Here is a 21,381-nt window from a genome sequence, read left to right as displayed (position 1 = left end):
TTTGTATTTGAGTTCTTTCCAGTTTTTGGATGGCTGCTTGTAGTATGATGTCTTTCCCTCTCATGACTGCTTTTGCTGTATTCCAAAGATTTTGAATGGTTGTATCTTCATTCTCATTAGTTTCCATGAATTAACTCAGTGTTTTTAATTATTACAAATTTATTTTAGTCTTGATTTCCACTTTATGATGTTTTGGCATCAAACAAAGCTATTTCTCCCACCATATTCTTTTTTCAACTTTATCATGACTATCCTTGACCCTTTGAATTTCTATACAAATTTTTGTTGTTGTTCTTGTTAGAATTTTTTTATTATTATTCTAAGAAAGAACCCCCAAAACAAAAAAAAATTTCCAGCCACACACATGAGTGGTATGGGTAGGGGCATGTGTCCAGCCAGCCAGTCCCAACCCCTAGTCCATGTGGTTTGGGCATTTATAAGGGGTGTGGGGAATGACCCCCTAAAAATGGTGTGTGTGTGTGTGTGTATAGGAAGGAGAGGGGTGCAAAAGCAGTGGGGAGGGGTGGGGGGAAGGAAGTGATGACGTCAGTACTGGGTATGTTGCAGGTGGAAAGACATTCCATAACATTTCTCATTGTACATACCACCAGGGACACTTTCTTTGCCCATTAGCAGGACTAGCATCTTGATAGTCATGGTGACAGCGATGCTGATGGTGGAAGCTCTACCGGTACTCTTGATATGAAGATCTATGGTAAATACACCATCCTGTAGTAGTGAGACCTGGATAACAAAACACTTTTAGGCTCTAAGTGTTAGCCTATTCATTAAAAAACTTGCCTGGTCTTTGCCAACCAGGACACCAACCGCTGCTGGTGTGATGTTGGTGAAGGTTTTCTCAGGGACTATGGCCCAGATCGAGGTCCAGTTCTTATAGCTCACAATGGCCATGTTCTGACAGGTCCTGACTGCTGTAAGGTTGGCCGTGTAGGCTTTCTACCAGCCATGGCACTGATACTGAGGCTGCTCTCAGTGTTATTTCTGAGGCTGACACAGGCTGGGCTGGGGGCCTCAGACTGATGGGCAAGGTAAGGGAGAGAGCTCGGAGCATGTTGTGCTGCCTTCAGGACCACAGCTCTGCTAGCTGTGCAGCAGCCCTTGCATGACCACTTTTCCCATACAAATTTTAAAATCCTCTCACACCCAGTTCTACTTAAGAAAAAATTGTGGAGGTCACCTGGGTAGCTCAGTGGTTGAGTGCCTGCCTCTGGCTCAGGTCCTGATCCTAGGGCCATGGGATCAGGTCCCCACCCAGCTCCCTGCAGGAGACCCTGCTTCTCCTCCCTGTGCCTATGTCTCTGCCTCTCTCTGTGTGTCTCTCATGAGTAAAGAAACAAAATCTAAAAGAAATATATTGGGAATTTGACTGTGATCATATTTAACCTATAAATCAAATTTGTATAAATAATTTCTTTGAATATTAGGCCTTCTAATCTGTGAATATTGTACATCTCTCATTTATTTATATCTTCTTTAATAATGCATGTTGAATTATTCTAATTTTTCTAATTTTCTGTTGGTTGTTTTCTACTTAGATGTTTTTGGACTATATAAAATGATACACTTTTAAGTTCATATTTTTGTTTGCATATAGAAAAGACAATAATTTTATATTAAACTTGTATCCAGTACATATCAGAAATCTAGTTTTTATCCTAATAGTTTTCAGATTTTATTTATTTGAGAGAGAAAAAGCACAAGAAGGGGTAGGGGGAGATGGAAGAGAAGGAGAAGCAGACACTCCACTGATCAGGGAGCCAGAAGTTGGACTCATCCCAGGAACCTGGGATCATGACCCAAGGAGAAGGCAGATATGGACCCAACTGAACCACCCAGGTGCCCCTTACTAAGTTTTTTTTTTAAGATTTTATTTATTTGAGAAAGAGAGAATAAGCAGGAGTGAGGGGCAGTGGGAGAGGGAGAGAGAATCTCAAGCAGTCTCCCCAATGAGTGCAAGCCCCATGAGGGGCTCAATCTCAGACCCTGAGATCATGACCTGAGCCAAAATGAGGAATTCTGCACTTAACTGACTGAGCCACACAGGTACCCTTATCTTAATAGTTTATTTGAAGATTTACTTGAATTTAGAGTCCGCAAAATTATATCTTCTGTACATAATAGTAGTTTTATTTATTTCTAGTCATTTTAGCTATTATTTATTATATATAATAATATATGTATTGATTTATGCTTTACTAAACTATCTAAAACAAATGGTACACTGTCAGATATAAATGGTTATAATAGCATTCTTGACTTCTGAGAAAATTGACTTAGAATTAAAAAACTAAAAACAACTAAAACAACAACTAAACAACTAAAAACAATTAAAGACATCTTTAAAAAGATTAATATTAACTGGGAAAACAGTGAGTTCCAAAATAATTAGGTTATGGAAATAGTTTGTGTGATAGCATCAAGTCCATGGCTTGTTTCATTACTTTTTTTAAGAAAAGATTTTATTTATTCATGAGAGACACAGAGAGAGAGGGGCAAAGACATAGGCAAAGGCAGAAGCAAGCTCCTCGAGGGGAGCCCGATGTGGGACTGGAACCCAGGACCCAGGGATCACACCCTGAGCCAAAGCCAGACGCTCAACCACTGAGCCACCCAGACGTTCCCATGACTTGTTTCATTATTGATGGACTCTTTACTAACTCTGAAGTATTTTTACTACTAACTTTATTTTTACTGATTTGAATTAGCCTCAGTTTTACTTGTGTATGTTAAATTTTCTTAATTTTATATAGTACTGAATCTTTTCAAAAAGAATTTGGCTTCTTTTTTTATATGAATTTATTTTTTATTGGTGTTCAATTTGCCAACATATAGAATAACACCCAGTGCTCATCCCATCAAGTGCCCCCCTCAGTGCCCGTCACCCAGTCACCCCCACCCCCTGCCCACCTCCCCTTCCACCACCCTTAGTTCGTTTCCCAGAGTTAGGAGTCTCTCATGTTCTGTCTCCCTCCCTGATATTTCCCACTCATTTTTTCTCCTTTCCCCTTTATTCCCTTTCACTGTCTTTTATATTCCCCAAACGAATGAGACCATATAATGTTTGTCCTTTATATTGGTGCATTTTCATAGAATACACTAATGTGGTCTATGTAGATATTCTTGGATGTACATAGGTATATAGCAACATAGTAACAACAGGCTACCTTAGGTAGGCTTCCTTAGTCATCAAGAATGATTTAATGTTCTGGAGGAAGGCAGGGATATATATAAGTATTCAGAAGAGCAGGGCTTGGAAATTCCTTCAGGCTGAAATTGTAGTCACAGGTGCATTTCTGTTCTGATCATCTGTCCAACACTAATACTGTAAGATAGGGGAAAGAAAAGAAAAACCTCACTGTATAAAGTTTTAATTTCTGAAAGTATGACAATTTTGAGAAGGGCATATAGACTTAGCATTTGATTTGAGTACATATGCAAATTATTTAGATAGTTCCTTATCTTTCTATGAGAGTAATTTTATAGTGGGACTTTCTAGCCCATACTTAATATTGGGACAGTGAAGATGATTTGGCATGTACCAAAGACAAAAATACATAGATTCAAGTTTACTGGTGTAGGTTTAAACTTGAGAAAAAAATATACATGCATTATTGGTCATACTCACATTTTTGTGAATACTATTCCTCAGTTGCTAAAGGATAATTATCTCCATCCTCTAAATGACCCAAGGTTTTTGCTAATAGATAAGAGAAACTATATCGTAGCTTTAAATGGTTCAAGGAGCTAAAAGCACTGTGATTGATTTACCCTAGGCTACAACTCAACAAAAAAATCTGAATTTAATTATACACTGTGTTTGTTGTCAAACACACTATCAAGAGAGAATGAATGATCTACAGGGCAAGACTACATACATGCTATCATGGTTAGTGATAAAAAAATGCATTATATTTAAATTTTTTTAAATATAAGAGGAAACTTGGAGATGTGCTTTTCAAAAAAAAATTAAGACTTTATTCACAAGAGATACAGAGAGAGAGAGGCAGAGACATAGACAGAGGCAGGAGAAGTAGGCTCTATGCAGGGAACCCGATGTGGGACTCCATCCCAGGACTCTGGGATCATGCCCTGAGCTGAAAGCATCCTAATGCTTTTCAAAATTAAAGGGGAAAAAGATTGCCAGTAGTTTACATTTACTGAAGTGATTTTACCTATCACTAATAAAAATTTGAGAATAGGGAATACATAAATAAAATCTTTAAAAATTTTGAGAGTAGAATATAGTTTAGAAATAGACATCTACAGATGAAAGAAAAGAAAAATGATGTGTCCTGTTACTTAACTACTAAACTTTCCTTTAGATATATTAAAAGTAATTGCCAAAGTATTTCACTTAATTTGAAGCAAATATAACTTTTGTCTCAGTTTTTGCCATTCCTATAAATAGATTCAGTACATGCTTGTACTATGAGTAGATGCTCTGTTGGTTAAACAATTCATTTTAGAAGTAACTGTAGATACCTATTGAGACTAACATCTACATTAGCATTATTCTCAAGTGTCTTTATGCTATTTGACTTTTGAGACAGATTATATAAAATATGTTTCCTTTCATATTGTGTGAAAACAAACTATTTCTTTCAATAATGGTTTTTCTGTGACACTTCTATTCTGTTCCAAATACATTTAATTTGGTAAAGCCTTTAATTTTTCACTTCTTTTCACTTGTGGATATAAGTTGGTAAATGCTGAAGCTATATAAGGAAGTCAGAAAATATTGGTGATTATCCCTATTCCTATAACTGGTTCAAGTGTTGCACTAACTTTCACTAGACAACTGTGATAATCCTCCCTCTTCCCAAACACAAACACATATAAATATACACACACCCACACAGCCATACACACACCCACTGCATGTGTGCACAAACATGATTATTTGGCCTAAATAAACTAATAGATATTTGGTATAATTTGGTTGCCAACATAGAAGAAAGTTTAAGATCAAAGTAAAGCTATGAATTCTAGGTTGGTGGATGATAATTTCATTTGAGTCTCTCCCTCTTTTCTGGATATTATCCTCCATTCTTTTTTTTTTAGATTTTATTTATTTATTCATGACAGACACACACAAAGAGAGAGAGAGAGAGAGAGGCAGAGACAGGCAGAGAGAGAAGCAGGCTCCATGCAGGAAGCCCGACGTGGGACTCGATCCCGGGTCCCTAAGATCACACCCCGGGCTGAAGGTGGCACTAAACTAAACCGCTGGGCCACAGGGGCTGCCCCCTCCATTTCTAACAATAATAATAATAATAATAATAATAATAATAATAATAATAGAAACAGTATGTGTGTTTTCAATAGCTCAGTTAACAAATAGGTACTGCACACCTTCTATGATCTCACCTCTGTAGTAGATGTAGCTATGTGAGAAAAGCAAATAAGAGAAGGCCATATTCGAAGAAAAGTGAGCTTTTCTAGCATACAATAGTTAAACTTGCTAACATAAAGGAAATTTTTTTCTTGGAAATTTTGTTGTGGTATAAAATTGAGGTGTTCTCATTGCCCTAGGAGAATGATGAGACATGGAAATTACGCCAGAGATCTTTAATGAGGGATTGAAAATGAAATTTTCCAGCCTAAAGGGGGAACTGTACATATAGGAGTTTTAGAATGGTAATCACTTGCTCAAAAGCAAATTTCCAAAATAGTTTTTAAAAAGCTTGATAAAATTGAACCTTGATTAGCAATAATTGAGAATGCTTGCTTTAACTGTAACCTCACTAACATTGACTTATTTTTTTCAGTGTTACTAATTTGATATGTGAAAATGTTATCTCGGTAAATTTGCATTTCTTGATAGTTACCTTGTATATTGTCATCTTTGCTGTACAATTGTTAGTTGCCTTTTTCTTTTAAAATGATCTGTATATTTTCTCCAAAACTACTTTTGCCCACGTGCTTTTGTATTGATTTGTGTGATTTCCTTACACAGAATCAAAAATTATGACCGTTGATCTATCATAATTGGTGTGGATATTTCCATTTCTAGTTGCTTTTCAATTTTCACTTGGTTAAAAGAAATATAAGAATAAAATATTAATCTAGACAAAGTTATTGAGCTTTTTTATTTATTCCATTATATTTAAAGAATTTTTAAAGTTCACCAATTTTATCCACTATAGAACCATATCTACTCATTAAATAAAATTTGTAATATCCAAAAAAATAAAAAAGTTAAAAAAAGACCACATTGTTCCAATTTTCAGATAGCCTCAAGTGTACTATAAATACTTTGTTGAATTTCTTTCCATTACTTTTTTGAACTCTGGGGAAAGGTTTTCATGTTGCTGTTGCTTGGTTATTAGCAAAATGCATTCTTCTTTATGATATAATCATCACTATTTCTTGTCATGTTGCATTCTATCAAGTCATGCAGTTCATTTATTAAACAAATATTTGTTTACTGTCATTACATATCAGTCACTCTTTTAGGCATTGTAATGGCTTTAGTGGAAGTAGGGTGAGAAACAACAATGGAATAAACATATTACATATTTTTCCATGCTGTGAAGAAAAAATAAAGTAGGTTAAGCAAGAGGAATAAAGACTTAAGGAAGGAGGTGGATTTCACAATTATATACAGAGGGGTGAGAAAAGGCCTTTCTTATAGTGCTTTTTATTTGTGCTATTTTAATTGATACTTGAATAAATTGATAGAATAAGCTTTGCAAATATCTGGATAGAGAGCTCCAGGTGAAGGGACAGAGCAAGAACAAATGAACTGACATAGGAATGAGCTTGATATTTCTAAGAATACTGAAGTGACGGTGAGTGGTAGAGATGTGAGAGAGGGGAAGAAGAATAAGACATTTCAACAGCAAGGTAAGGTCTTGGTAAGAAGTTTGAACTTCACTGAGTGTAAGAGGGATGGCCATTGGACATTGAGAGCAAGGAAGTTACACAATCCAACTTATATTTATAAGGAATCACTCAATCAGTTTTTTTTAATATTTTATTTATTTATTCATGAAAGACATACAGAGAGAGAGGCAGAGGCACAGGCAGAGGGAGAAGCTGGCTCCATGCAGGGAGGTCGATGTGGGACTCGATTCCAGGACCCCAGAATCATGCCCTGAGCCAAAGGCAGATGCTCAATCACTGAGCCACCCAGGCATCCCTCACTCAATCAGTTTTGTGGAGAATATAGTAAGAAATGGATAAGAGCAGGAAGATCTGTTAGGAGATTGATGAAATAATCTATGTGAGAGATGATGGTTATTCAGACTAAGCCATTGGCAATAAAAAGTGTTAAGGCATAAGATTTTGAGTATATTTTCAAGACTTAGCCATCATAATTTCCTGACATATTGAATGTGGGATGTGAGAAAAAGAAGAGAGTTAAGAATTACTCCAAGGTATTTGGCCAAAAAACACCAAGGAAGGAGCTGCTACTTACTGAGATGAAGAAGATACAAGGAGGAGCAGAGTTAGAGGGTAAGGAGATTAAGAGTTTAGTTATTATAAAATTTTTGTAATAATAGTTTAAATAGTTTTCCTTTACTAAAGATATTCTACTTTAGTTATAAACTATTTAGAAAATATAAATAATGAAAAGTTCCACAAAAATCACTTCTAATTTTATTAACCAAGAAAATTGCTTCTTTTCTTTTTTTTTAAGATTTTATTTATTTATTCATGAGGGGAGCAGAAAGAGAGGCAAGGACATAGGCAGAGGGAGAAGCAGGCTCCCTGTAGGGAGCCTGATGCAGGACTAGACCCTAAGACACAGGGATCACGCCCTGAGCCAAAGGCAGACACTCAAACACTGAGCAACCCAGGTGTCCCAGAAAATGTTTTGATGTAACTGTATAGTCTTTACCCACCCACACACACGCACACACACATACACACACACAAATATAAATACAATATATACATTCACACATTGTTTATGTATATAACATTTTTCTTACTAAAATGGGATGCTTTTCATGGGCTGATCATTTCAGATACTTAACATCTAGCATTTGTTTAGATTTTTTTTTTCTTATCCAGACATTTGGGGAAAAGATGAGCCACTTGTTCTATGTTCTAGCACTTGTTTGATTTGACTATTGTCATTACTGTTTACTTCTTTAAGTTAATTTGTAACTTATTTTACTGAATTATATCAATTAATAAGTTTCTATATCTTGCTTATTCCAAGTAGCTAACCTTGGGAAATACTTTCTAAGCCAAATTATCTAGATGAGTGTTTCTAGTTCAAGAATTGAAAAACTATAACTCACAGGACAAATCTGGGATGCTACCTTTTTTTATATGGCCTGCAAGCTAAAAAAGGCTTTTAATAGATGAACATACTTACAATTGATTTGATGATTGAAAAACACAACTTTGAACCTTAATTAGGCTCAATATAATCCCCTAAATTCTTTTCATTAGAATTATATTACCAAAAAAATGCTCTTTGAATATTTTCGTCATTATATTTTGAATTGTGTCCATTTTAAAATGTGTGGGAATTTGTTTTTTTTCTTTTTATATAAGTATGCACATGATATCCTTGATGTTACTTCTTTTTGTCCCCCAAAGGCTCGAATAATTACTATCCATCTGGCCTTAACAGAAAAAAATGTTTGCTGGCTCCTGCTCTAGATTTTTAATAAGAGTGCATAAGAATAAACCAGAGGCTATGAGAAAAATGCAGATTTTTGTTTTTCACCCTATCTTCACCCTACCTTTCACCACACTGCTACAACTATTTTAATTCAGTAAGCCAAAGGTGAGTGCTAGGAATCTCAATTTTAACAAACATCCCAGGTAATTCTTATACACTCTGAAACAAATTTTTAAAAACACAGAATTCCAATTTGCACTGAGCAAATTTCAATATGCCTTTGAGCTACATTTCGGCCTATACTTCACCACTGTCATGCTGGTAAAAATCAGTCCATTGTAAAGATCTCATTGGAATGGCTTGCCACAGGAACTACATCTGCCTATAATTCTCTCCACCTATCATCATTTGTGCAGTCATCTTTCCTTGGAATACAGCACTGCTAGGGAATCAAAACATTGTTTGTGGTCTAGGAGGTCTGTAACTTTTAATTTGAACCCCTATGATAGGGATAGATAGATGCGTCATTATTCCTGGGTTCCATACAACTGTTATTATCTCCTTTTTTATTCCCTCTTTATTATTGTTTACGTATGTATGTATTCATAAATCCATCCATCCAATTTTCCTATAAACACAAGATTTTAAAAAGAATTAAAAATAAACACAAGATTTTAATTTTGCTGGAATTAGTGGCACTTCCCACCCCAAAACCATGCAAACCTTGAATTTTTGATAAGAATGACATACAAAAAAAAAAAAAGAATGACATACAATTTGTTTCATAGTAAATTTAGAAATCTATCAATGCACCTGGGAAAGACCAAATGTTGTGACATTTGAGTACAAACAACAAAATATAAAGATCTTTAAAAAAATCAAAACAGTACAGAACATTCCGGAGTCATTGTTAGAATTTATTGCTGGAATATCTTAATACGAATTCTGAGAAGTCCTGAAGCTTTTAGGTAGTACATGTGAAAATCAGAAAGGAAGAAATAATTTATCTTCTGAGACAAATTTAAGCATTAAGCCTTGACTCCTCTTAATGACATTTATGCAGTTTGCCTCAAGTTCCCATTTCTAAGAACCAAACCTTTCCTCTTTTCTCTACATTCTCAATATTTTCATTGCTTTTTCTTGTTTATACTAATGGTGCATCAGAGAAATGATCTACTCATCTACTCATCTCTCTGAGTAGATGTGAAGGATTTTCATGTCTTTTTTGCCTTTTTGAGTCCAATATTTTTGCATATTTTTTTACGAAATTCTCTCTCTGGAGACAATGTATTAATTAGTATTAATTTATTGCTTGTGTATCAAAATATGTGTATTCAATTTATCTGAAATTATTCTCTTTTAATTCACGAATTCCTAATACTGACTAAAATTATTTAATATAGTGTTCTTAGTTATTCAATGAGCTTTAAATTTGTTTTTTAAGGACAAATTCTATATTGTTCCAAGTACTTAACATTTTCAACTTCATTCAGAAACCTGATAGATTGCCTTTACACATTAAGCAAGATAAACAGTTCTACCAGATAATATTCTAAAAATGTATGATCCCATGGGGTGCCTGGCTGCCTCAGTTGGTGGAGTGTGAGACTCTTGATCTCAAGGTTGTGAGTTCAAGCCCCATAGTTGGGGGGAAAAAATCTAAAAAAAAAATTAAAAAGGAAAAGAAAAATTATGATCCCAGTGAATTAAAACACAATTCTTATAGCCCTAAATTCTTGGCCCCAGATTAGAGATACAATTTGAAACACGCAATTACTTATAGGAAAATGCAGCCTAAATGATTTCTATGATGAAACTTGCTGTTAAGGAAAAGTTGTGATACTGTTTTCCAGTTTATATTTCACCTCAGAATATTTTAGGAGACATATTTATCCTTGAGCATTAAAATAGATTACATAATATGCATCTCTCATATCCTAAAAATTAAAAAAATAGTGCAAATGAGCCAATGGCCTAAGAAAATGATTTTGTCTGAATAAAACTGTTTTTTTTAAGAATTTTTTATTTTATTTATTTATTATAGTCACACAGAGAGAGAGAGAGAGAGAGAGGCAGAGACATAGGCAGAAGGAGAAGCAGGCTCCATGCACTGGGAGCCCGACGTGGGATTCGATGCCGGGTCTCCAGGATCGCGCCCTGGGCCAAAGGCAGGTGCCAAACCGCTGTGCCACCCAGGGATCCCTAAAACTGTTTTTTTTTTTTTTGAGACTAAAGTAGGAGAAATAGTTAGTCCATACTTGTTTTTCAATCATCACAGTTTATTTCACTTATATTAAAATATAATAGAAGTTTCAGAAAACTTTATCTTCCTATATACTTTTTGCTCTTTGAGAGTTTACGTTATTGTCATATGTCTCCATAAAACAACTAAGGGCTTCATATAGTTCATGTTCATTTCCTAAACTGCCACTTCAGAAAAGTTGGTTTGTGTCCCTTAGCATTATTTCTTGTTATGCTTGGAATTTTGCTTTCACATCTCAAAATTTTTACCACAGTAGCAATGTATAGTTCTAGTTGTATTACCCAGTCTTTGGTACTCAGATGATCTAGAGCATGTATACATTATGAAATGACAATTCCAAACAGAGCCCATAGCTTTGATGTTGGTTTAATTAGGATCATTTTGATATTTACATTTCTTTAAAAAAGAATATCTTCAGCTAGATACATTAATCCATATATAAACAGTACATGTCCTACCATCTACTGTGGCTTACATTCAAGTCCTGAAATTTTGTTTCAATCAAGTGGTACAATATCACATGCACACACATCTATTAGACATTTTTGAGGTAATGTTTAGACAAAGTATGTAAACTAAAAATGCCTTATAAAATCTTCTGTGTTCCGTAAAGGATGAAGTTAAGAGTAGGTGATGGAGGTGAGAGAATAGAGAGAAGCCGATTAGCACTGATGATTTTTTTTAAAGATATTCACTTACAAATGAAAGGTTCCTAAGGGTTATTATTACTTTAGTAGTCAATCAATGTTAAGAATAATCATACAGGGACACTTGGGTGGCACTGTTGATTAAGCATCTAACTCTTGGTTTTGACTCAGGTCATGATCTCAGGGTCATGAGACTGAGTCCCCATGGGGCTCCATACTCAGCTCAGAGTCTGATTGAGATTCTCTTCCTCTCCTTCTGCCCTTCCCAATTGTGTTCTCTCTGTCTCTCTCTCTAAAATAAACAAATAAACAAATCTTTAAAAAAAGGAACCATAGAAACTAAATGAAAACTATTCATGATGCTTTACCTTAAAATAGATATCAAGCTAGGCAGATATTTCCTACCTTTACTCTTAAATGTTTATAACATTTAAATTACTCTTTATTTATGTATGTCCCTATTTAAATTGTTCTTTGTTAAATTTACAAGCCTCATATATTAAAAAATCTTTAATGAATAGAGAAATGTATTCATCATCTTGACTTTCATTACTTTGTCATGATTCCTACCATAATGTAATAAATCTTTCCTTCATCACAAAAAGTATCTATTTACTCCTTTATTTAGGGAAACTAACATATGATATTTCTCTGCAATAAAATCAATTAGGGATATATTTTCTATTTCCTAAAGCACTGGAGAAGAAAGCTTGCAAATTCTGTTTGTCCTATTCAGGGACGTAGTCTGCCCCAAATCCTCAGAAAGGTGATTTAAAACAAAGGAAATAACAGATGTTGGCAAGAATGTGGAGAAGGGGAACCCTCTTACACTTTAGTAGGAATGCAAACTTGTGCAGACACTAGAAAACAGTATGGAGTTTCCTCAAAAAGTTAAAAATGGAACTACTCTATGATCTAGCAATTGCACTAGTAGGTATTTACCCAAGGATACAAAAATACTGATTTGAAGGGATACATGTACGTAATGTGTAATGTTTATAGCAGCATTATCAACAATAACCAAGTTATGGAAAGAGCCCAAATGTCCATCAAGTAATGAATGGATAAAGAAGAAGTGTTATATATACATACAATGGAATATTACTCAGCCATCAAAATCAATGAAGTCTTGCCATTTTCAATGATGTAGGTGGTGCTAGAAAGTATTATGCTAAGTGAAATAAGCCAGAGAAAGACAAATACCATATGATTTAACTCACATGTGGAACTTAAGAAACAAAACAGATGAACATAAAGGGAAAAAAGAGAAGCAAACCACACAACAGACTCTTAACTATAGAGAACAAACTGCGGGTAGCTGGAAGGGAGGTGAGCAGTGAGATGCGTTAAATGGGTGTTGGGTATTAAGGAGAGCACTTGTTTTGATGAGCACTGGGTATTATATGTGTGTGATGAATAACTAAATTCTCTCTGAAACTAAAATTACACTATATGTTAACTAACTGGAATTTAAATAAAAACTTGAAACAAAAAAATAAGAGTTATTTGCACCCAAAGAAAATGAAAATGCTAGTTCCAAAAGATAAATGCACTCTATATTTATTTCAGCATTATTTATAATACCCAAGATACGGAAGCAACCCAGGTGTCCATCAATATATGAATGGATAAAGATGTGGTATATATACACAACAGAATATTAGTCATAAAAATAATGAGACCTTGCCTTTTGCAACAAAAGGCATGGACCTAGAGTGTATTACACTAAGTGAAGTAAATCAGACAAATACCATATGATTTCACTTATCTGTGGAATCTATAAAAAAAAAAAACCCAAACAAATAAATAAACAAGTGCACTATTAAATACAGAGAACTAACTGGTGGTTGCCAGAGGGGATATGGGTAAATAGATGAAGGGGATTAAGAGCTACAAACTGCCAGTTATAAAGTAAGTCCTGGAGATGAAAACTACAGCATAGGGAATATAGTCAATAATATTGTAATAACATTGTTCCATGACAGATGGTGACTGCACTTACCATGGTGAGCACTGAGTAATGTACAAAATTGTTGAATCAATGTTGTGCACCTGAAACTAATATAATTAGTATGTCAATTTTACTTAAAAAAGGAGTCATTTGCCATCTTGTTTAAATTTGCTTAAAATTAATTTTTAAATGATCCTAAATATTGATTTAAAAAGTTCTTGATTTTCCAAAAATGTAATTTACACTTTTGGACGTTTTAAATCAATCTCAAAACTTGTAAAATTATTTATTTTACATTATAGAAGGCTTATTTTTATGCAAAAGATGCCAGCATCTGATATTCCTCTTAATGGTTCTAAAACAAAGAAACTAATTTACTCTGAGACAGCCGTGACATATAATATCATCACTCATCTCTTTTCTTGCAAGTCTCTCTAAAGAACTATTTTTTAAAATTAAATAAAATAAAAAGACTGCAAACTTTTGTTGAAAAATTGAATGAGAGCACTGATCATTTTTGATTGCCAAATGGGAAATCTTTTTTTTTAAATTTATTTTTTATTGGTGTTCAATTTACTAACATACAGAATAACCCCCAGTGCCCGTCACCCATTCACTCCCACCCCCCGCCCTCCTCCCCTTCTACCACCCCTAGTTCGTTTCCCAGAGTTAGCAGTCTTTACGTTCTGTCTCCCTTTCTGATATTTCCCACACATTTCTTCTCCCTTCCCTTATATTCCCTTTCACTATTATTTATATTCCCCAAATGAATGAGAACATATAATGTTTGTCCTTCTCCGACTGACTTACTTCACTCAGCATAATACCCTCCAGTTCCATCCACGTTGAAGCAAATGGGGGGTATTTGTCATTTCTAATAGCTGAGTAATATTCCATTGTATACATATACCACATCTTCTTTATCCATTCATCTTTCGTTGGACACCGAGGCTCCTTCCACAGTTTGGCTATCGTGGTAAATGGGAAATCTTTTAAATTAGACTGACTTTTGAGGGTGAAAGTACTTGAGGTTAGCTTTTTTTTTTAAGTTTCATAGTAATTATATTTTCAACATTTGTACATTGAGTTAGGTCTTTCTCAGATTTCCAATGGTAGCTAGATTGTTTCTAACTACTGACCCTGATCCTTTGGAGCCAAGCGGAATACATTAACTCTCTTGAAGCTCCAAGGAACCGTTTGTTAAGTCATACTTCATGGAAAGTAACATCCTAAAATATATAAGAAAGAATTAATTTCACATACATATGCATTAGTCTTTCAGGGATTATTGTGATCAATTGATTTAATATAGGAGCAAGGCTTTGTGGAATAGTTTTGGTCTTGAAGCAACATCCCATTAATTTATTCAAAAACTGTTTCTCTACCAATAGATTTTCATTTGAGTTATGCCGATTACTGGAAGCTATAAGATAAACTCATCAATCAATTGTTGACAATAATGAAAAAGAAATGATAAGTAAAAAAGTATTGATAACAACTTAATGGTATAAACACTAGTCTATGTCACCAGTAACACTATATTAGAAGTCCCAATCTATGTAATGAATCAGATCTCAATTGTTTCTTCATGGGATGAAATTCAATAAAAACAGTTTATTCTATAATAACTCATTTCTCTTGTGAAATTCTGAGAAGAGAATTGAAACCCAAACAAATGGAAGGATAATTCAACAGGTAATCATGGGATGCCAATTGTATTTTTGTTATTACTGTAGGTGCTGGGAATGCATGTATCATCTATACTCAGTCATTTATTCATACATTTCTAAATATTCCCTTAAGTTCATCCATCTCTTTATAGGTAGGATGGTATTCACACCATTCTTGAATATTCCCTTAAAGACATAGTTATTATTAGTTATTTTTCTCTTGTTCTGAAAATATCTTGCACATGTAACATTTTACTTTCCCCCTTAACCACAGATACAACCCAAAAGGCATCAGTATGTATGAAGTTTTCTGTACAGAAAAGTCTCACCAAAACAACCTTTAATATGATGGTTTACAATAGCAAAGAAACATTCTTTTTTTTAAGATGTATTTATTTTAAAGGAGAAAGAAAGAGAGAGAGCAGGGGGGAAATGAAGAGGGAGAGAGAAAGTTAAGCAGACTCTGCCCTGAGCACAGAGCCCAGGGCAGGGCTCTATCCCAGGATCCTGAGATCATGACCTGAGCCAAAACCAGGAGTTGGATATTCAACCTACTGCTCCACCCAGGCAACCCACAAAGCAATATCCTTAATTTTCTTCTCCCTGGGCATATTTGAAGTTTGTACAGTGACTTTTTTTGAAAAGCTAGAAAAAAAAAGGAAGAAAAACAAACAAAACTTGTGTTAAACAGTCCATTCTTAAGTTTACCATAACCATTGATAGTATTGTTTTATTAATTTTTACTAATTATTTTGTTCTAGGGACGCCTGGGTAGCTCAGCAGTAGAGCACCTGCCTTTGGCCCACAGTGTGATCCTGGAGTCCCGAGATCGAGTCCCACATCGGGCTCCCTGCATGGAGCCTGCTTCTCTCTCTGCCTATGTCTGCCTCTCTCTTTCTGTGTGTCTCATGAATAAATAAATAAAATCTAAAAAAAATTATTATCTTGTGCTAGGAAATGAGCAATATCCTATTTTTAATGCCTTTTCACCAATTTAAGCTGTTTAGTTGTCTGTTCACCCTTGGAAGCTTTAATTTAGTCTATTAAATGTAGTTAAAAACAAAAAGAATGAGATTGGAAAACTGCCTAAGTGTTTGTGTTCAAATAGAGATTATCTTTCCTTTATCTTTTTCTCCTTTTTACCAACTAAATTTAGAGTTTTTAAACTATTTTTCAGTGTCCTAACATGTATGTTTTATCTGTACCTGGGCATATTTTAATTACTTATTTATACTGGCTAACTTTTTGAAAATAGTAATTATTTAAATACTTAAATAATTTCCCAAAATATATTGAATGATTATACTTGAAGATTTTACCTTCTAGTAATTTTTCATGATTTATACTGAATCAAAACATTTGTAAATGGTTTAACACTAACACTTCAAGTTTATAAATTTAAATAAAAACTGGTAATGTGTAAAAAGGAATAGAAAGTACATATAGTAAATAGTTACCAAAGTAACTATTTCACATTGATTTCAGTTTGCATTGTTTTCATATATTTTAATGATAATGATATAAAACAAGTGAGATCAGAAAATACGAAAAAATAGTTTTTACTTTTACTTTTGTGAGTTTAAGTAAAGGATATATCTTGAATGATTTTTTCAGAATTTTGACACATATATCAATATAATGTGCATTTTAATTTTTCTAGTAGACTTAAGCTTTTACATGCTGTAGATACTTTTTCTCAAGCTCCTATAACTCATACTGTTTTAAGCCATCACAGCATTGTTTACAGATGTAGAAAACATTGTAAATCATATAAGTCTTATTCAATAATGCATTACTTATATAATCTATAGTACATCCACACAATAGAATACTGTGCAGTCACTAAAATGATACAGATTGATATTTATTGACATAAACACAAAACATTATTATGTTTTAGTTTAAAATTTAACAAAACACAGTACATAAATGTTTTATTTGTTTGTAAAATAGTGTGTGTATACATAGGAGAAAAGGCATGGGAGTATATGTACACACAGAAAACATTAATAGTGATGATCTCTGAACTGTGGGAATTTTGCTTTTTTATAAATGTCTGCATTGTGTACATTTTTTTAAAGCAATGAGCATGTATTATGTATATGATCAATAAAAACAGTGATTTCCATTTGAAAATATTTTATAATGAATATAAGTGTAATTTGTAGGTACACAATTACACCAAAACAGCTTTTTCTCATTATTTTATGGGCAAATAGCTAACAAAAGCATTAACAAAATTATTTATTTATATTGAATTATGTGTGTAATCTAAAATTTCTATATAACATAATAAAAGCCAATTAAGAATAGAGACAATACATTTTCTATGGTTGGATCTGTGATATGAATAAATCCTATTTTAAAAAGTAATTATTGACATTTTACATAAATTAAATAATTATTTCTCTACTTCCAAAAAGGATTTGAACAAACACATATTAAATGAGAGGCAACCTAAAGAAAACAAAACTAAGTATAGTACGGATGGAAGGTAGATGGTGGGGAAAAGAGGGGACTAGAAGTAAAATATGGAAAATCTGTAATCTAGAAATTACAGGCTAAATAATGTAACTGCAATATAGAACAGAACATTTTGTCACAACTTCCAAGCAGCCAGACATAAAGAGAACCATACTGAATTAATAGCTTTCATATAATAGATGGAAGCATGTGATTTAATCAAGAGAGACAAGCTTTTCCTTAATTTTGATACAGATGTGAATATTATCACATGGATGTATTAAAAATTTACAAGAGATAATGACAAGCTTAGTAGAAGATATTCTTCAAATTAGTTTTCCAACATCACTATATGGATGATTTATCCTTTATATTGACAGTTTATGGAGACTGAGGTAAGATTTTAAAATTATCTATAAGTAAAGACAATTCACTGCAGTTATTCATCTTTTTCATTAATTTAACATGACCCATCTCTACTACTAAGGAGTTAGAAAAATGAGTGGCAAGAATGCTCCTTGGACTGTCCTAATATATTAAATCTCTCAGGAAATATCTTTAAGATGAAACTCATATTTTTAATAATGCTTAAAGTGTTAATTTCCTAAGGTACTGATTGAGAAAACACCAATATGTTTATTTCTCTGGGCATGAAGTTAAGAAAACTTCCAACACTTAGTCAAAGCCACTGTCAACTCTGTGGTATGCCCACAATATGTTAGTAAAGGGGAAAAATGTATAAATAAAGAAACTCACATTTCCTTAAAATAACATTCATTTTAAATAATAAAGTAAAATTATGCACAAATGTTAATTGGATCGCATACATTTTCCCCTGCTATATTGATTTCTCACAAAGCAAATTAGTTTTCTGCGTGATACATTCAGAAATCAGGTCCATTTTGAGAATATTTTCACTGAAGCAATTACATTTAGTATTATAATTGAAATAAGGAACTCTACTCAATTACCTTACCTGGACTGATTTGAAGGGGGGGGGGTATGTGGAGGGATGAATTTTAATCTACATATTCCTAAGGATATTTTATCAAAAAATAGTACAAAATGACAGTTTCACAATTAGAAATTATGTTCTTCACTAAAATGAACAAAGTTTTCTAGTTTGTTTTCTCAAAAGAAATTATTCACTTAAAAAAAAAAAACCTGGCATAAAATAACCTCTTATCACAAAATAGCCCAAACTAAGTAGGCACCAGCTTAAGGATGAAACAAATTGAGCATTCTTATTCTCACCACCTGCACCTGGCCTGACCCAGGGTGACGTGCAGGGGCTTGGAGCCCACTGTGCGACCATTCATCTCATCCACTGCTTTTGTAGCATCTTCAAAAGAGGAGAAGCAGACAACACCAAACCCTTTGCCTTGCCCTACTTCCACCATCACTTTGGCCCGGCTAATTGATCCAAAGGAAGAAAATTCCTCCTTCAGTTTTTCATCATCGATGGTCTCATCCAGGTTCTTAATATAAATAGGCACCCCAGGAGGCCGACTTTTTTCTTTTAATCTCAGCCGTTCAAATCTTCGTCTTAACTCAGCCAATCGTTCAATTTTCTTCTGTGCTCGCCCTACATATAGAACTTTCCCATTGATGGACTTTCCATGCAGGTCTAACACAGCCTTTTGGGCAGCCTCGTGTGTCTCATACCTCACAAAGCCAAAGCCCTTAGATTTCCCACTGGCATCTCTTATTACCTTAACACTCTCAGTTGGCCCATATCCACTAAATATTTCCTTCAGTTTTTCATCATCCATGTCATCTCCAAAGTTTTTAACAAAAACATTGGTGAAAGTTGCTCTATCCCTGGTTCTGACTTCAGCTGCTCGCTCTTCTGGGAATTTGAATCTGCCAACATACACCTGGCGGTTGTTAAGCCGCACTCCATTCATGTGCCAGATGGCTCTATTGGCAGCAGCCAGGCTGTCAAAGTGCACATAGGCATAACCCTTAGAGCCATTGTCATCGCATACGACTTTGCAGGAGAGAATGTTCCCAAAAGCAGAAAATAAATAAAAAAGGGCCCTATTGTCTATGGATTTGTCCAGGTTTTTAATGAATATATTTCCAACTCCAGACTTTCTTAAGCGGTCATCTGGCTGAGACCACATGAGGCGGAAAGGTTTGCCATTAATCAAATCAAAATTCATGGTATTCAGGGCCCACTCAGCATCTGCAGGAAAGCGAAAGTTAACATAGCCATAGCCCAGGGGACTGCGGGTCACTGGGTCACGGCAGATTCGGGTGAAGCGCAGAGGGCCAGCAGGCCTGAACTTTTTATATAGCATGTCCTCCGTGACATCTGGGTCCAAGTCACCCACGTACAGGGCAGCCTTTAGGTACTTCTTTTTCTTGCCAGCAGGGTTAGGCTCTCCACTTCCCATCTTTCTGAGTACAGGGAGGTGGCTCTCTTGGGAGAGAAAAAAGGCCGATTTCTCTAAGCTATGGGCCAAGCAGCTGTTCACAAACAGAAGAAAGCCAAGGAGAAGGAAGCTCTGAGAAAATGAAGTTCAGAAACAGCTGGTCAGCAGGCTCAGAACAAACACATCAGACAAAAATGCATCCCAATAACAAATCTGTTCTACCTAAGGGAACTTCTAATTTAAGATTTAAAATCTGTTTCAAAAGCCAGTAGTAAAGCAATTTCCTGTTCCCCATTTAATTGTAGGAAATCATCAAGCAGCTGGCTGGCACCCCACATCCAGCATTGCCGACAGAGGCCTGGAGACCTGTTTTCTGCATTAACATAGGCCTCGACCTCCTGTTGGCTTAAAATTCTATTAACATGGGCAGGGGCCAACCGTGTATTCCTCCGCCGGCTGCTCGGCCGGTCTCAGGCGGGCTCGCAGCTAACTAAGGCCGCTAAACACACTCAGCGTCAGCGAAAGGGCAGACTAAACACTTGGTGCGCTGGGGCCGGAAGGCAGGCTGCAGACGGCGGATCAGACAGAGAAACAGACAGACAGACACACGCGCTGGGGACGGGAGACCGCCCAGATACCCCAGATGCCCACCGGGTACGGACCGAGAGACGCGCGGTAATTTCGGCAGTCTGAGACTCGCGGCAGGTCCGGAGGGACTGACTGGCAGACACGCACTGGGTCAGCTCCGGCGGGAGGCGGTTCCGGACAGATGCGGGGCGGAGTCAGAGGAGAAGGGCAGATGCGCAGCGGGCGGGCAGAGCGGGGACCGTGGACGTGGATTGCTCTCCGCAGGACAAACCGACCCAAGGACGAAAACCATTTAGCCTGTGGTTGGGCGGGCGGGGCGTGAGGAAACCCGGAACCCTGATAAGTAACTTCCCACTTCCCGCTCCCTCTGTGCCAAGATTCTTTAAAAAAAATGTTTTTCATATTTTTATTTTAAAATTTTGTTTCATTATCTTAACATTATATGTTCTCATACATTTGGGGAATATAAATAATAGTGAAAGGGAATATAAGGGAAGGGAGAAGAAATGTGTGGGAAATATCAGAAAGGGAGACCGAACGTAAAGACTCCTAACTCTGGGAAACGAACTAGGGGTGGTGGGAGGGGAGGAGGGCGGGGGGTGGGGGTGACTGGGTGAGGGCACTGAGGGGGGCACTTGCCGGGATGAGCACTGGGTGTTATTCTGTATGTTGGCAAATTGAACACCAATAAAAAATAAATTTATTATAAAAAATATTAATTTTAGACTGCTGATCCCAAAATCAAAGCAGGAGGTAATCAGAAAGGCAGAAAGAACTCTCATACTTTTTTTTTAATATAAAAAATAATTCGCTATACCA

At 35.4% G+C, this 21,381-nt stretch overlaps 1 protein-coding gene across 3 annotated transcripts; it reads right to left on the bottom strand.

The window, feature by feature from the left end:
* Positions 1 to 228: 228 nt before the first annotated feature.
* Positions 229 to 20,864, bottom strand: PABPC5 (poly(A) binding protein cytoplasmic 5). 3 transcript variants are annotated; one of them, XR_003129591.3, is made up of 3 exons: positions 20,637 to 20,864; positions 3,186 to 3,343; positions 229 to 744 (listed from the first exon to the last, which is right to left on the bottom strand). XR_003129591.3 is itself a non-coding variant. In XM_025431802.3 (2 exons), the coding sequence occupies exon 2, from the start codon at positions 19,993 to 19,995 to the stop codon at positions 18,847 to 18,849; it is 1,149 nt and encodes a 382-aa protein (XP_025287587.1). In that variant the 5' UTR covers positions 19,996 to 20,021; positions 20,637 to 20,858; the 3' UTR covers positions 11,216 to 18,846. The 3 variants fall into 3 exon arrangements, 2 of the variants coding, with proteins under 2 accessions (XP_025287587.1, XP_025287586.1); XM_025431802.3 differs by lacking the exons at positions 229 to 744; positions 3,186 to 3,343 and adding an exon at positions 11,216 to 20,021 and having other exon boundaries at positions 20,637 to 20,858; XM_025431801.3 differs by lacking the exons at positions 229 to 744; positions 3,186 to 3,343 and adding an exon at positions 11,216 to 20,106 and having other exon boundaries at positions 20,637 to 20,857.
* Between the last annotated feature and the right edge of the window lie 517 nt (positions 20,865 to 21,381).

The sequence above is a fragment of the Canis lupus genome, chromosome X, assembly GCF_003254725.2.
Source record: "Canis lupus dingo isolate Sandy chromosome X, ASM325472v2, whole genome shotgun sequence".
Lineage (NCBI taxonomy): Eukaryota > Metazoa > Chordata > Mammalia > Carnivora > Canidae > Canis > Canis lupus.
The sequence above is the reverse complement of the archived record's forward strand: the minus strand, read 5'-3'. Positions and strand labels throughout refer to the sequence as shown.

Bases quoted from the DNA above. Each gene is read 5' to 3' on its own strand.
- PABPC5 (XM_025431802.3), bottom strand. From the start codon at position 19,995: ATGGGAAGTGGAGAGCCTAACCCTGCTGGCAAGAAAAAGAAGTACCTA.